This window comes from Lepidothrix coronata, unplaced genomic scaffold (genome assembly GCF_001604755.1).
Source record: "Lepidothrix coronata isolate B3197 unplaced genomic scaffold, Lepidothrix_coronata-1.0 Scaffold21, whole genome shotgun sequence".
NCBI classification, from domain to species: domain Eukaryota; kingdom Metazoa; phylum Chordata; class Aves; order Passeriformes; family Pipridae; genus Lepidothrix; species Lepidothrix coronata.
The window spans coordinates 3670334-3685999 of NW_016690201.1; the positions used below are offsets into that span (position 1 = coordinate 3670334).

At 39.5% G+C, this 15666-nt stretch overlaps 1 protein-coding gene across 1 annotated transcript in view; it reads left to right on the forward strand.

Moving 5' to 3' along the window:
• ADAMTS5 (ADAM metallopeptidase with thrombospondin type 1 motif 5) overlaps positions 1-15666 on the forward strand; it is a 46925-nt gene that overhangs the window by 24012 nt on the left and 7247 nt on the right. Inside the window, exons 3-7 of the mRNA XM_017807877.1 lie at positions 3599-3766; positions 9532-9815; positions 10961-11144; positions 11582-11757; positions 12384-12559. Of these exons, the coding sequence (XP_017663366.1) occupies positions 3599-3766; positions 9532-9815; positions 10961-11144; positions 11582-11757; positions 12384-12559 (988 nt within the window). The remainder of the gene's footprint in view (positions 1-3598; positions 3767-9531; positions 9816-10960; positions 11145-11581; positions 11758-12383; positions 12560-15666) is intronic.

The window sequence follows — 15666 nt, forward strand, 5'->3', positions numbered from 1 at the left end:
ATTAAGTCTTTAATTATGTGCTCACATGGAGTGTCCTTCCATAAAATGAACAATTCCAAAAGGTGAAGTACAGTTGTGCAAGAAAGGGATTCATATAGAGAGCAAAACTGTATCTTAAGTGGGTGGAGTCTTGAAGAATAGTATCACAGGCTGGTAACCAGAGGTTAAGAAACTTGAATTCTGCCCTACAAGACTGAATGCTTCATATCACAAAGTTTTGGGTGGTTCTGAGTGGTGCTATAAAATGTTGATCACTTTGAAAAATTAAGTTCTGGAGTTGCTGGTTTGCACTCAGCTGTCATTCATATCCTACACTGAACATGTGTTGTGTGCCATGTGATGTTATTCAGCCAAACTCTTCAGATCAATTCTCCAGCTTTTTTTATTCACCCAGAGATGTTTACTACCAAGCCAATGACATAGAAATGAAACTCCTTTTCCACTGAGAGAGCCTCATTACCTTATTTCACAAGCATGCTGCAATGAAGTAATTTCTACAACTATGAGCACTCTTGGGACAGTAAATACAAAAGCATTCTTCCTGCAACCTTTGAGCATACAAGTTGTCTCAGAGAAGATTGCTCTAGTGAGGCTTAAGTCTAACCAGCGTGGCATTTTCTTGCTGGCTGGGCTAATTTTTTGCAAATATTTCTGTTCAGTTGAGTGGTAGTATGTGCATACTGAAGTGAACGGATTCAAGTTAAATGCAAGAAAGTGGCTGAAACTCCTGAACAGCTCTGCAAAGCAGTGTGTGGTCCTGATTTAAATGAGGGGCTGTCCTGCATATTGAGGGGTCCATCAACAAAAGCCAGGGGATAGGCCTGAAGCCCTGTCCTACTAGGGTTAGCAGAACACTGGTGAAACGTGCTAACAAGGAGTTATGAAATGTCAGCAGAAAATGGTTCTAGTTATATTATTACTAGGCATATGTTGAGGTTCACTAACCTGTCAGTTCTGCCCACAGTTCTCAGCTGTGAGGTGTGACCTGGTGCTCCTTAGTGCATTAGCAAGCTCAGAGATAACACAGCATAGAACAGCAACCAAAAGTAACATCAACTTTGCGTTTCCTGAAGACGCTCGTTGTGTCTAGGTCTTTGGCAAAGTCAGAGACAGTCGTCTTTGGACAGTAGCTGCTGATGCATCAAACCCTCACTCAGCCTGTGACACTTCCACAGAATTTGCTCTTTAGGTTAGAAGTGATGCACTGATTATTTGGTTACTCTTGTCAGAGAAATCTATCAATCCAGAGAAATGAAGTGAAATAATAATGTTAGTAGTAAATTATTTTGCTCAACACCAGCATTTGTCTTAAATAAAACAAAGTTTCTGTCATCTCTTTAGAGCACATCTTTGTGTAGTGCTCTATCAGATTGAAACTCGACATGTACCTATTGATATTCAGCTGTGTCTCAGTGCAGTATAAAGATAGCATTATCTGACCATATACAGTAAGTATTGCTAAAGGAATGTGGGTTATCCGAAAAAAATAAGCCCAAATCTTGCATATAAAACACACCAGAAATTAGATGTGCCTTCGATGTGAAAGTTTGATTCGTTATGTTTTTGCAGCAATGTACTTGTGATGTAGCATTGCAGTAGCAGTTAGCAACAGGAGTAACAGGGCAAAAAGTATGAACTCCCATCAGTGTTAACCCAGGTTCCTTGAATAAATTCATTTATTAGGCAATACAGGACCTTTTGTTCAAAATACCAGCTCTCTTTGAATGATGTTGGTAAATGTGTGCACATGAGGGGAAGAGAGAAAAAAAGATAAATGCCCTCTTCATTCTCCTTCCCATCTCCCCTCCAGTGGGGATTCAGTAGCTGCAGAAGACAGATTGGCTCTTCTTGGTCCTCACTGCTACAACTGGGAGTGATAGATCAAGGTCCTCTTGTCACTTTTCCTGTGGCTCCATCCTTTGGTCAGGAACCCAGCGTCTGAGTAAAGGCTGCCAGATGATTCCTTGGCTTCTTTCACAGGATAGAAACCCTGATTTCTGACCTCCTGTAACCTTAACACAGACTTCTCATCTGACAGCTACTTTTGTAATCACAGATACAGCTCAGCAGTGAGTACTGCCTGTATATCTTTCCTCTTGACTTCTCCCCCAAAGCAGATGAAAACAAACAACATAACATCAAGTTTATAGAAGGAAAATGGGTAGAATTTGCTCATTTTCTTCTTTTCCAGTCTGTACTGTACTTTTTACTATTTTTATTACTATTGTAATGCCTATGATTATGGATATCAAAATATTTATCCTGCCATCAAGTGTCCCTTGTGTCACCTTACAGCTAGTCCACAGCAGTTATACCAAAACTTGAAGCTGATGGTACATACAAGGCTTGTAGTTATTGCAGAATAGTACAGTATGTGTCTTTCAGGGCATCAGGTTTATTCCTCTACAGTGGCTTTGATGGGTGGTCTTTGTCCTTATTATTAAAGGACTCTTGGTCTAGCCCTGGATGTCGGATTAATCATCTCCTGGCCTAGGCTGAAGACTGTGAGCTTGAGCTCTCTGCACTTTTATTCCCATTCATTCTTCTACCTCTTGGATAGTAAGTTTGCTGCAAAATGATCTAGTGCAGGCATGGAAATTAAAGTTACACCTGATGTTTGCAGAGGGAACAGGGTGCGTTATCTACAGACTATTATTGTTGCCCAGAGAGGAGAGAAGATGGGGGTCACTAATCTACAGGAAGGGTTCAGAGAATCACAGAATAACCTGAGTTGGAAGGGACCCCGAAGGACCATCAAAGTCCAGCTCCTGACCCTGCACAGAACAGGGTCCCATCATGTGCCTGAGAGTGTTGTCCAAACACTTCTTGAGCTCTGGCGACTTGGGGCTGTCACACTTACAGGAGCTCACATAGCACTGGACTGAACTCCCCTCATAAAGGATTTTTGAAAGTTCCATCGTGTGCTGCTTTATGCACACATTATTTTGTGTTCTGAAGTATAAATATCCAGTACCATGTACATTTAAAAGTAAAACCCAGCAAAACTAGAACCCTAATCAAAACAAACTAAAAAAAACACAAAACAAGACTCTACATGAAAGAGGCTGAAAACATTATTCAAATGGCTTATGTATTTGATATTATAGAGGGTACTTGCACTTAAGCAAGGTGTGCACTTTAAGAATTTATATAGAGGTTGTTTGGTTTCATCATAAATAGTTTGATTTTTGTCTGTTTTAAAAGATGTTGTAGCACCTTCCTAGACAATTGCAGAATGCCTTTAGAGCATAAAGTATTAGTCTTTCTTGCAGAAGATGATTTGGAAAAACAGTAAGGGCTAAATTGTTGACTAATATAATTGAGTACAGTTCCCTTTACCCTCCATCAGGTTTCAGTTAGTTCAATGACATGTCAGCTGATGGCATTACTTCTTTGCTATATGTAATGATGTAAACTGTCACAGCTTTTTTGTTTTTTTATTTAGGTGGAGATACCACATTTCAAGTGCCCTGCTTTGGGCTGCTCTTTAAAATTTGAGGATGAATTATACGATTCATTTTGCCATGACTGTGAGCTCCAGCTGGTAAATTCTGTTACGGATAGTAATATAATTTTTTTATTTGTTTCATATCTATAGGGCACTTGCTTGGACTTTCCCATGATGACTCCAAATTTTGTGAGGAGAACTTTGGCTCCATGGAAGACAAGCGCCTGATGTCCTCCATTCTGACCAGCATTGATGCTTCAAAACCCTGGTCCAAATGCACTTCAGCAACTATTACAGAATTTTTTGATGATGGTCATGGTATGTATTATCACACCTTGTGTCAGCTACATGTTAGTTTTTGCTGTGATCTATTTTTTAAATAAGAACATTTTATGGCAGCTTGTTCATTCCTTGGTCATCTTCAGGACTATCTTGGAAGTGACTGCAGAGCTAGGCAGCAATCTAAAGGCCTGACAGAGTCTCACCCTTCCTCCAATGGTTCAAATGCAAGAGAAAAGAAAGAGTTGGTGGAGTATATGTTGGCAATACTGTGGTTTGGAAAATTGAGAGGTTTATTTAAAAGCATGAAATTAGTCTTGTCTTCCGAAATGCCACAGATATGAGCTCAGAGGGGTCCTTTAAACAAAGGGCACAAGAAAAGGGCTTTTTCCTCACAGAAATTAAAGTGGATGATATGGTCTACCTGGAGTTAGCTCTTGTTACCATTAATGACATTTATTATGTTTATAATGCTGTTATATTTATTACATTTATAATGCCATTGTATTTACTATGTAAATACAGAGTCCTCTGTGCTATATATGGTAAAAGGTAACTTCTGCTCCAGGAGCTTACCTTCCAAAGTCATGTAACTATTATTTGTTAAATATGAAATTTACCTCTTGGAGAATAAGTGTAAAACTTTCATTTTCCAAAGGTAGAAATAAAAAAGCATAGTCTTCACTCTTTAATGAGTTTTAAAGTCTTCAGTATGCTCCCAAAGCAACAGCAGTTCTTAAATAAACCACTGAAATTCCAAAATGCTGAGATAAAAATGACATAATTGAGTGAATATATCAAGTTGTTATGGTAACTGAAATGCTTATGGATAAAAACCATGGTATGTCTGCTATATGTAAAAGTTTGCTCTTAAATATTTTGTCGACTAATTTCAGTGCTCTCTGAAATATTTTCTCCCATTTTTCTTGATTGGAGAATGACTTAATTTTTTCTCTCAATTTTATTAGATCCATTAATCTGTACTGTCCTGTTTTATGGTCCATATTGCTCTGGCAGTGATTTAATATTACCAAGTTAGTTTCCACATACAAAGAGAACTTTCCCTTTTGAGTTTAGTTACTGAGGTGCAGTGCAGTCCACTGGGGTAAAAAAAGGGACTTCTCTCACCATGCATAAATAACCTCTTAGAAAGCAAAAGGAACTCTGAACTGCTTTTCCTCTTCTGTTCCTCTCCTGCTGCAGGTGAGTAGAAAGGTTGTATTTTTCCTTTTTCTTTTTTTTTTTTTTTGGTGACCTGAGTTGTTCTCCTTACTGTGCCTCCAGTGAGCTGCTTTCTCCAGCAGTAAGCAAGCAAAGAAAGCATTTCTCCCACCCACCTTACCTTTGGCTTGTTTCTATCTGGAGGATGCTTGAAATTTGGACTCTTATTCATGAGTTGGGCCCAGTCTCAATATGGAAGTAAGGTGGGCCTGTAACAGTCTGTCCTGCAGGTCTAACAACGTAACTCTGCCAGTTCTTTCATGTACAAATAGGCAAGAGCTTCACATTCTTCAGAGCTGCATTATGGTCTCCTTGTTCATCATGAGTGCTGAGTTCCTGCACAAGAAGTTTGGCAGTCCTCAGCTGCTGACACTTTCCCTTGAATCATAGAATCACGGAATGGTTTGGGTTGGAAGGGACCTTAAAGATATGTAATTCCAACCTCCTGCCGTGGGCAGGGACACCTTCCACCCACCCAATTTTTCACAATGTCGTGTGTTCTTTGCTGCATGTAAAGGACTTACAATCTGTCAGTCTGTTAAGGAATGGGTTAGGGTATATTGCCTTTTTGAAAACTCATGAGTAGTTATCACTCAGGTATGTAGTCTTAAATAAGAGCTATTGAACCTCTCATCACATAGTTCCATAGTCCTCTGAGAATTAATGTTTTTACTGACTGATGTGATTTCAAATACACAGTGTTTAGGAAATCTCTTTTCTTGATAGATCAGCCCTTCAGGGACCTTTTGTGAGTAACAGTCTTCTGTTGAAATTTATAATTTTACAGTTATTTATTTTAAATCAGAGATCAGTCTTAACAGAATGCAAATGCTATCCATGAAGTAAAAATGGAAGTCAGTGATTTAAACTGCACTTTTCAAATTATTGTGCTTGAAAGGACATGCATTATTTTTGGAACGGTTCTTCTTGTTTTATTTTCATCTTTCAGACGGTGAATTAATCCGTAGCTCCATAATTCCCATTTGTAGTGCACTGAGTGTATCAGAAACCACATGAGCCTATTAGAGCAATGCTGTCTATCAGCTTTGGGCTGATAATGGAACAGTGCAAACATGCTACAGTTCTGTGCTTCCTTCAGATTAAGTATGTGTCTACTTTTTGGGTTTTCCTTAGGTGTGGCAGATGTACTGTTGTATAGTTTCAGTGTTTTCCCTTCCTTTTCGTTTTCAAGAAGGAGCTCCCCTCCAATCTTGCTACAGAAAGAAGAAAATCCTATCTCTTTTAAGCCCTGCTAGGGAGAGGAAACAACCCTCACTCATTTGGGTGTAATTTCAAGAAGTGCAGCAGGCACTATGTAGATCTGAGTGGGCATGAGCATATGAATTGTGCTTTGGGATGACAAACAGGGCATGGCAGCATTGGCGTGAGGAAATAAAATGGTTCATCTGCTCCTTCTTATGGGTAAGCAAAATTAAATATGAGCGAAGTCCTGAAGTTTGGATCTGTGAGCACTATTGTATTACAAATGAAGAGTCAATGTTTTACCAAAGCTTTAAGCAAGCTTCTCATGTAGATTTAGATAGTCACCCTGTACTGCTGTAATAGAAAGCATTACAGTCTTGACTCTAATTCCTTGATGTGACTTTGTCAAATACTCATATTCCTAAGTTCTAAATTTGGAAAGTGATGTTGGGGACTGTATTATTCTTATAAAATGTGGGTACTTACTATGTAGGTAGCTACTCCTAAACTGGGTACTCAAGTTCCCATTGTTGTGCACAGAGGTCTAATCAATGCCATCAGCAGCACTGAAGCTCATCAGTTGCCTTAGTGGTGCTTAATTACACCATAAACTTGTTTGCCTCAGTAGTGAAACACCTGACAGCTGACTGCATTGCAGACACCAGCATTACATACAGCTAAAGTCAGCTAAATAAATCCCAATGTAAATGTCTTGTCCAAGGTCAACCAGGAGGTCTGGGGCGGATCAAGGTCCTGCTTCCCTGTTCCAGAGGCCTGCTCTCAGAATGATAAACAGTGTTGTCATGATATCACCATTTGTTTTACACTCATGAGATGACCCCAGACAGCAATTTGACATTTAGGAAGAAAAGGCTCAGTTAGTGTCCAGAAGAGAGTGACATTTATTTCCATCTGCTTTTAGCAAAGCCTTTCCAAAGGTACTAATTGCCTTTATTGTCATGCCAACCACGAGGCTGTGGTATGACTGCCTGAGATTTATTGTGTTCAGTCACAGTGCTCAGTGCAACCTGAAACAAGGACTGTTTGTATTTTAATTAATTTATATCCTGCTTATCTGCTTCCTGCACAGATCTTGTTCCACCTCTTTTTTCCCCAAGATAGATTACACAAAACATTGAGAGAGATAATGAGAAGGCTTAATTAGCACTGTCATCAGCCAACAATGTCGTTCTATTCCAGGGCACAAAGATGTTCTTTGGTACTCAGGACAAAAAATGGGAATTGCAGAATATACATGTTCTGTATGTTGAAGTGTAACAGTGAATTGAAGCCCTCTCTGCCCTCTCAACCAGGGGGCCCAGGACAAACTTTTCTCCAACTTCTCAACTCTTTTTTCACCATTGCAAGTAGGAGGTTGGGCCAGCTCATGGTAACAACACCTGCACTTCATTGCAACCTGTCTAAACATAGACACTGCAACTCTTTACCAATATAATTTTTTTTTCCTGTGGGGAATTCTTAGGGGTGTTCACTGTCTTCAGTTTTGAATTAATGTCTTCTGGAGGGGAAAAATGCTATATTTTCTATGTAAGCTTGTGAAACCTGTTTGTTATTCAATGTGAAAGGTATTTGAATGGGTTTTAACTAAAATGATTGACAAATAAGTATATGCAAGGATGAGACTTTTCTTTCTTTTTTCTCTAAATTTGTATTTCCAGGCATTTCAGTCAAGGTAGATTTCAGTGGAGGGGCAGAGGTGTCTGTCATGGTGAAATGAAGTGTTATTATGATGTTTTAAAATACTGAATAACAGTTCTACATGTGAGTTGGATAAACTATAGGTACAATAGCAGTGTATAAAAATGAGTGTTGATACACTACTGACTTCCCATCACTGCCCTAACAATGTATTAGCTTCCTTCCTCATCACAAGGTATATGAAGTAGGATTTCCACTATTACTTACTTTTACAAAGTGTATTTTTGCCAGAACTTTTGCCAGTTATGTCCTTTTCAGAAACTCCAGAAAAAAGACTTCCTCACTCCTCATCGTGTCTCTAATATTTTATGCTACAACAGCCTTTGAATGCCAGGGTACTTCTAAGTATCTTTATCTCTTGAGAGTTAGCATTGTCACACCTTGTTTGCATTAAAAAAGTTGGCATAGTCCAGATAAGGCTGGGGTAAATCAGGGTCAACAAATGGAACACGTTTAGCAAAACAGAGAGTTTTTGGTAGTAAGAGGTAATGCAGAAAGCATTTTTGGCTAATTTGGCTAATGGGCCTTGGTCTTTAGAGGAACAAAACAACAGTTGCAGTAAGTATGTGTTCTGAAAGGAAAACCCAAGTTATTGAGAAATTAAGTATTTGGTTTGTTTAAATTCACTGCCATAGCTTGAAATTCTATTCCATTTTGTGTAAATAGTAGAGGTTTTTATAGATAGGCTTTTCTCACCCATGATCCAACTGAAGAACACTGGTGTAGATTCCAAAGTGAGGTAAATTGTGGTAAGTTATTTTGGCCAAGGATAAGTGAAGCTTGCCCAGACCACATATCCCTTTCATGAAGTGTAAAAGAGGTTACACTGAATAAATAGTTCTTCATGTCAACAAGTGAGGTTTCCAGTAGTGAAAAAATAGCTATCAGTAGATACCTACAACATAAATGGGAATTTTCATGTTTAGAGTATGCCAGACAAATCTTGACCACTGCAGTAGATCTTAAAACACATATACAATTCTTTATGCTTTTGTAATTTTTTCTTCCTGATATTTATGTATTTTTTAATTAATGGATAGCCCTCTTCAAACTAATTCCATAAGCAGCCAAGTATCATTCTTTAGAAGGAGACTGTGGTCCAGGTTTACCACCAGCATTAGTTTTGACATGCAGCTTATATTTTCCCTTTGGGCTGTTAGGGTTTTTTCTTTCCCTTTTGTTTTGATTTTTTTTCCTTTTTTTTTTTTTTAAGTGCCTCATTGGCTACAAGTCTGTGTTTTTTTATTTTTCTGATATCCCTTTAGAAGGTTTACCATTTCTGACATTCTGTCTCAACTCAAATGAAAACTTTGCTTACTTCGCTCACTCCTTAAATCACAAACTGATAGTGTGGAATGTGTCCAGTTGTCGCGTAAAGGAAACCAGGATGAAAGGCCAAGGGGACCCGAGTAAAACTCACTTACAAGCTCAGATGGGAAATAGGCAGCTCGACACCCGGTGTGCTGCTGGGTGGGAACACAGTGGCAGCAGTATGGCCTTGTGCAGAACCTGATGTCATCCCACAGAGCCTCCCCGTTCACATCAGCTTCCTTTGAGTGAGGTTTGCTGTCATCGTTGTTCTGCCTTACCTGACGGATTTGCAGCTCTGCAGAGAAGAGTGAGTAGGAAACGAGTAGTAACAGGTTGGATCGCTCTTTTAGGTAACTGTTTGCTGGACCAACCGAGGAAACACATCGTGGGCCCCGAGGAGCTGCCGGGACAAACGTACGACGCCATTCGTCAGTGCAAGCTGGCGTTCGGGCCCGAGTACACCGTGTGTCCCGGGATGGACGTGTGCTCTCGCCTCTGGTGTGCCGTGGTGCGCCAAGGGCAGATGGTCTGTCTGACTAAGAAGCTCCCTGCTGTCGAGGGAACACCGTGTGGAAAAGGAAGGATCTGCCTCCAAGGAAAATGTGTTGACAAAACCAAGAAGAAATACTACTCAGTAAGTTACCGGCTGTGACCCTAGGGGATTTTAAAAGGCGTGATCCTCAAATTGCTGATTTTTGTGAAAGTGAAAGGAACTTTCTGGAAGTCAGATTGAAAGCTGCCTTATTTTTTTAGCGGGTAATTGGATTGTTATTGGCGAGGGATATAGGAAAAATGCTGCTGAGGTTCAGGAAGCATGTTTTCTTCTTGAAGTATGAAAACCTTCATTCCTGGAAAACTGGGACCATCCTTTCAGAGTAGATGATATGCCCATTCAGTAAATCAGTTATCAGGACATAGCTCTCTGGGCTTCTTGGCCATGGAATGCAAGATAAATTAAATCCGTAAATTTAATTTACATCCCTCATCTGAAAGGCCCCAGGACCCTAATTGCAGTGAAGGAAAAGGTTGATGAAGTTAATACAGAATATAATTTCTGGAGCAGAGAAGTTTGCACCTCCAGTGACAGAATCTCCTCTGTCCACTGTGCATCTGAAAGCTCATGAGAACTGTCAGTTCAGATACTTCTAAATTTACTGAGTAGAGAGTAGCCCCACAGAAGAGGTGTGGACTTGTAGAGCTTTGTGAAAATATTTGCAAACTATGAGAACCATTCAAATCAAGCTACAGCCCTTATAACACCCTGTTTTACAGATTTATAGACTTCTACATGCTATTGCAATACTGTTTCTAGGTAGCCAGTTTAGCAGAGTTGACAACTCCATCTCTTGCCAGTAATTCAAAGCAATCCCTACACATCACAATAATTGGATTTAATTAATCATAGATTAGCTTTATGAACATATTCTGGGAGCCAAACCCCTTGAAGCCAGTTTAAAGGGCCCTTTTGGTAGGAAAAGCAAAATAAAAGAGAGCAGCACATGAGACTTTGGGCGTTCCTTCTGGTGCATCGGTGTCTTCCGTGGAACAGTGTGAAGGCAGCTGTGTGGAGCAAGGCCTAGTATTGCCTTTGCCAAATGAGATGTTGTCAATGTACAGATAAAAGACAGAAATTAACTCTGCTGGGAGAAAGAAGGCTCCTGATTAAAATGATCAAAGAATTGCTTTCAATGAGGAAAATATTAGCAGCGACTTTGAGATGTCACAACTTCATCCGCACTTGGATGATGAACTCACCTGCTACTGTTTCTTACGTTCCAGGCTTCAAGCCATGGTAACTGGGGCTCCTGGGGGCCTTGGGGACAGTGCTCCCGTACCTGTGGTGGAGGAGTTCAGTTTGCTTATCGCCACTGCAACAACCCAGCTCCCAGAAACAACGGGCGGTACTGCACGGGCAAGAGGGCCATCTACCGCTCCTGCAACGTCGCTCCCTGCCCCGCCAACGGTGAGTGCCTTCGTGTTCCAGCCTGTCTGTTCATAGACAGTAAATACTAAATATCTGCTGTAGAAGGACACAGCAAAGGTCCACTGTAGTTTCCTCAAAATGTATTTACTAAAGCAAGACATTAATCATTAATACGGTATCGTAATTTTTCACCCACGCCTTCCCCAGACGCCATAGAGAAAGGACACGTGAATGAAAAAAGATTTTCAGCCCTGGAAAATGAAATGTAATGCGAATTTTAGGCCTTTAATGCTTATTATGCCATAGGAACATTTCCAAGCTAAAACAGTTGAAGGATTGGAGGGCCAATTCTAAGTAGAGAAGTGATGAGATGTATCTTAAAAATTATGTAAAGAAGAAATTGAAATAATAGGTGGACATAATGATATTTGCAGCATAGTCTGAAATAGCCACTAATGATGTGAATAATTCTGCAGCTAAGTCTTTTCGACAAGAGCAGTGTGAAGCAAGGAATGGCTATCAGTCTGATGCAAAGGGTGTCAAGACATTTGTTGAATGGGTCCCCAAGTATGCTGGAGTACTTCCCGGAGATGTCTGCAAGCTCACCTGCCGAGCCAAAGGAACCGGCTATTATGTGGTGTTTTCTCAGAAGGTAATGGCAACTCCAGTCATGATTTCATGTTCCAGTGCAGAAGTGGCCTGTATCTAAAAATCTTTCCCTTCAACCAGGGAAAAGAAGTTAATCCTATGATTCAGAGATTTCACTGTGTGATTAGATTTAATGGTTTGATACACTGGTTATACATTAGGACCAGAACTGGCCTCTAAAATGAGATGGGTTTTTCCACATCTCAGTATGTGAATTCATGAAAAATATGAGCCTCTTAGTGCTCTCTGCACTAGTTTGTTCTCAGAAGGGGCTAAAGGGGTTTCTGCCTGGAGTTTTCCATTATTCTGGAATTTCAACCCTGAATTAGGTTTAGGGAGTCCAGAGTAAATCTTACAGAGCCAATTAACCTAGCTAAGTAGTATAGATGTGACTTGTGGTCAGTTTGTTCTATCAGATGCCACTCAAACTGAAAGTTACCTGTCGCTGCTTTCAGCACTTTACTAAATTGTTTTTGTTCTGGGGATGTTAGAGAAACTCAGTCTGGTCTGTCGGGCTCTCTGTTCTGAGTAGGTGACATACATAAGTAACTGTGTCCTGCCGGTTGGATCCAAAAAAGTCAGTCTTTTCTGTGGCAGTTTTAACTGAGGCTCATTTATTTGATTGCCCAGGTAACTGATGGTACTGAATGTCGACCGTACAGTAACTCAGTCTGTGTCCGAGGAAAATGCATCCGGACTGGTTGCGACGGCATCATCGGCTCAAAGCTCCAGTATGACAAATGTGGGGTGTGTGGAGGAGACAACTCCAGCTGCACAAAAGTCATGGGCACCTTTACCAAAAAGAGGTATTGCTCTCAAGTATTGCTAAATGTGTCTTGTGCAAATAATAACTTTGCTAATGTGCTGCTTTCTGTATGTCTCGCAATGCAATTTGCTTTCATATGAAGATTGGGGAAAAAAGTACATTGCCTGTGCTATACTGCACTTTCCAGATGTGTACAGCTGGCTCTTAGCATTACCCTGAAACTGGCAGATCATCAACTGGCAAAACACTGTACCAAGTTCATTTCTGATACAAAGTGCCAGTAATGCAGGTGAGCACCCCATTAATGGGAAGCCTACCTAGAATAAGGCATAGCAAGTCATCCTACTTGCTAATCTTGCTGTGTCAGGTGGACTGTGGTTCCTAGAGGACAGAGAAAAAGGAAGAGAAGAATGAATCAGAAAATTTTTGGGATCAGAATTATCTCCATATCTGAAATTTTGCATTTCCCAGATGTTGTTGCATTAGCAAGTTATGCCCTGAGAAGGTTTTTTCATCTCATCTATTCTGAATGCCAGTGAGAGCATTCCACATGATTTTGTGACACACATTCCATGTATAACTAATGGAGAGAAGCAGACAGCTGTAAACATCTTACTTAATAGCTGAGAGGGATTATACCCTGAAATCACCTTTTCAGCTGCTGAGTATGTGTGGAGTTTAGATAACTAGATGAGATACCAGAAGTAAACATTGGCTTAAGTGTGACTATATCCCTTCATGTCCATTGGCATAATATCAATCTCCAGATGGATTTTTGTAAGTCAAAAAATATTTATAGCAGTTATCCATTTTTTTCTGTCAGAGTTCACCTTTTAACTGTAATAAAACTTAACGCGTTAAGTAAAATAAAAGGAACCGCCCTCATGGTTTTCCCTCACCACGTTGAGGGGGCAGTAGGCTTTGTATTGAGATACCAATGTCAAGTAAGTCTCCTTTATGTCTGGGCTCATTTTCCTCCCTCTCCAATTCTTAAGATTCATAGAAAAATGAGGATTTTAAATTATAAGGGTCTAAGGGGATTGCTGTAGAGATCCAAAGGTAGGAACTTTTAGTTGACAATTACCACTCAGAATCAGTGACTGCATTAGTGTAACATCTTTATATATAAACTTGATTTTCTTTTATATCTTCCAAATTCTTACATAGCATATTGAAAGCTACCAGAAGTTAAAATAAGACTCCTGAAATGACCTTTTATTTCTATGCATTTCAACATAGAGATTAATAGCAGTCAAAAATGGCTTTGAGAGTGAATTTATTCTAAAAATAAACATAACTAATCTTCTTCCTGCTAAACCAATGATTGCTCACCTAACGGTGCCAAAACACCTCTGCCAAAAGGAATGGCTTTCCATACAAATTAGCAACTATATAAACTAAATCTTTTCCAGTTTGTAAATATTGAAATGCCTGGGATGTCTGAATGAAGACAGTGGGAGATTCACTTCATATGATTCAGTAATAATCCTTATGCTGGGATCCAGCCTCCAGCAGAAGTGTTAAAGGGACTCCATGAATTTCAGTGAGGCCAGATTTGTAGAAGTGGTATACTTGGAAATGGAGAGGTTTATTATAATTATTCCTGTGAAGTTCCCATCTTACACCTCAAATCACACCTCTAAGTGACATGAGACTGGCCAGAGGGTAAAATATAAATTCAGCCTCGATGCATTTTAAAACGTTGCCCCTTTTGGAAAGTCATAATCAACCAGTCACAAGTATCTTCTAACTGGATTTTGATTGGATTTTGGACTGACGAGGATTTATTTTTACTGGAAATGTTGTTTGAGACAATTCTTTTATGCGAGCAATTGACTTTAAAATAAACCCCTCATTAAAACAGTGAAATCTTAATTGTCTGTAAACAGTTTTTACAGTTGTGTAAAGGCAGTGGCTGTAGTAGAATTGTCTTTTCTCCACTGAAAAATGGCAGCTCATGTGTTGCTGTCCATTATAATCAAACTGTAGCAATCTGTACATTAAGTGTACAGCAAAACTTAAATGCACAAGTACTTCCCATTGCAGACGATTGCCATAACAACATTTGTTTTTACTTTTTTTCTTTCAAAGCAGGCAAAACATAATCTTCTGGGAAATTTGCTTCCTGAGAACTTTTTTTAAAAAGATCTAAAACCAAATTATAAGAAGTTGAGAAAGAGGAGAGTTAATCCTGCACGTATTTCTTTGTGCACATGAAGTGTTACAGTTCTTTATGCAGACGACTTGAATTCTCCAGTACTGCTTTTAGTTTTTGAACAAATGATTTTGTAACCTTAATGACATGTTTTAACAGACTTATTCTGGCAACTGTTACGTAAAAATATTTGTGCAGTGCTGTAGAGCAGAGTCCCCTGCCTGGGTTTCACACCATATCCCTTCAGCTTTATGGAGGTGCTAAATCAGTAGAGTTTAAGTCATTGTCCCATAACTGCTGGAAATAGCAGGGAAATAGCACAAGCATTTCATGTGTAGTATGTGCTATCTCTACTCGTGCAGCCAGAAATTCTCAAAATTAGCAATCTGTTCTTTGAACAATCCCAAAGGACACCCCTTCACTTTTATATATTTTTAATGTATTTTCTCATCAAACCTTTCAGATATAGGATACTTGCAGTATGGTTTTGTCACGGATTTAGAAATGAAAATACTTGTCTCCAAAGTCCAGCTGGTAGCTTATAGCTATGTGTAGTCTTTACATTTTTTTCTATGTATCAGTAAAGTTAAAATAACATACTTGAGATAGTGACAAATTCCAGCACACTTGCACGTTTTGAATGCTTGTCACTTTCAGTAAAAGAGTTTAATACCTTTTTCTACATCTGCGTTCAGATATTCCATAAGTAGCAACAGAGAGAACTCTGTGAAGATACAAATGAAACATTTGGGTGCCCCTCTTATTAGACAATTAATCTTTGGGTTTATGAGTTTCAGAGTAAACAAATTTTTTCTCAGTGATCAAGATTATTTTTAAATGTTCCCAAGGTACCTCTACCCAGCTGTTTCTCTGCTCATGCTTTCCTTAATCATCATTTTAGCAAAGACAGCAAGAAACAGCTGTAACCAATGCATATCTCATTATCTTTTCCTTGGCAGGAGACGCATGCATCATATTTCGTATCTCCCACC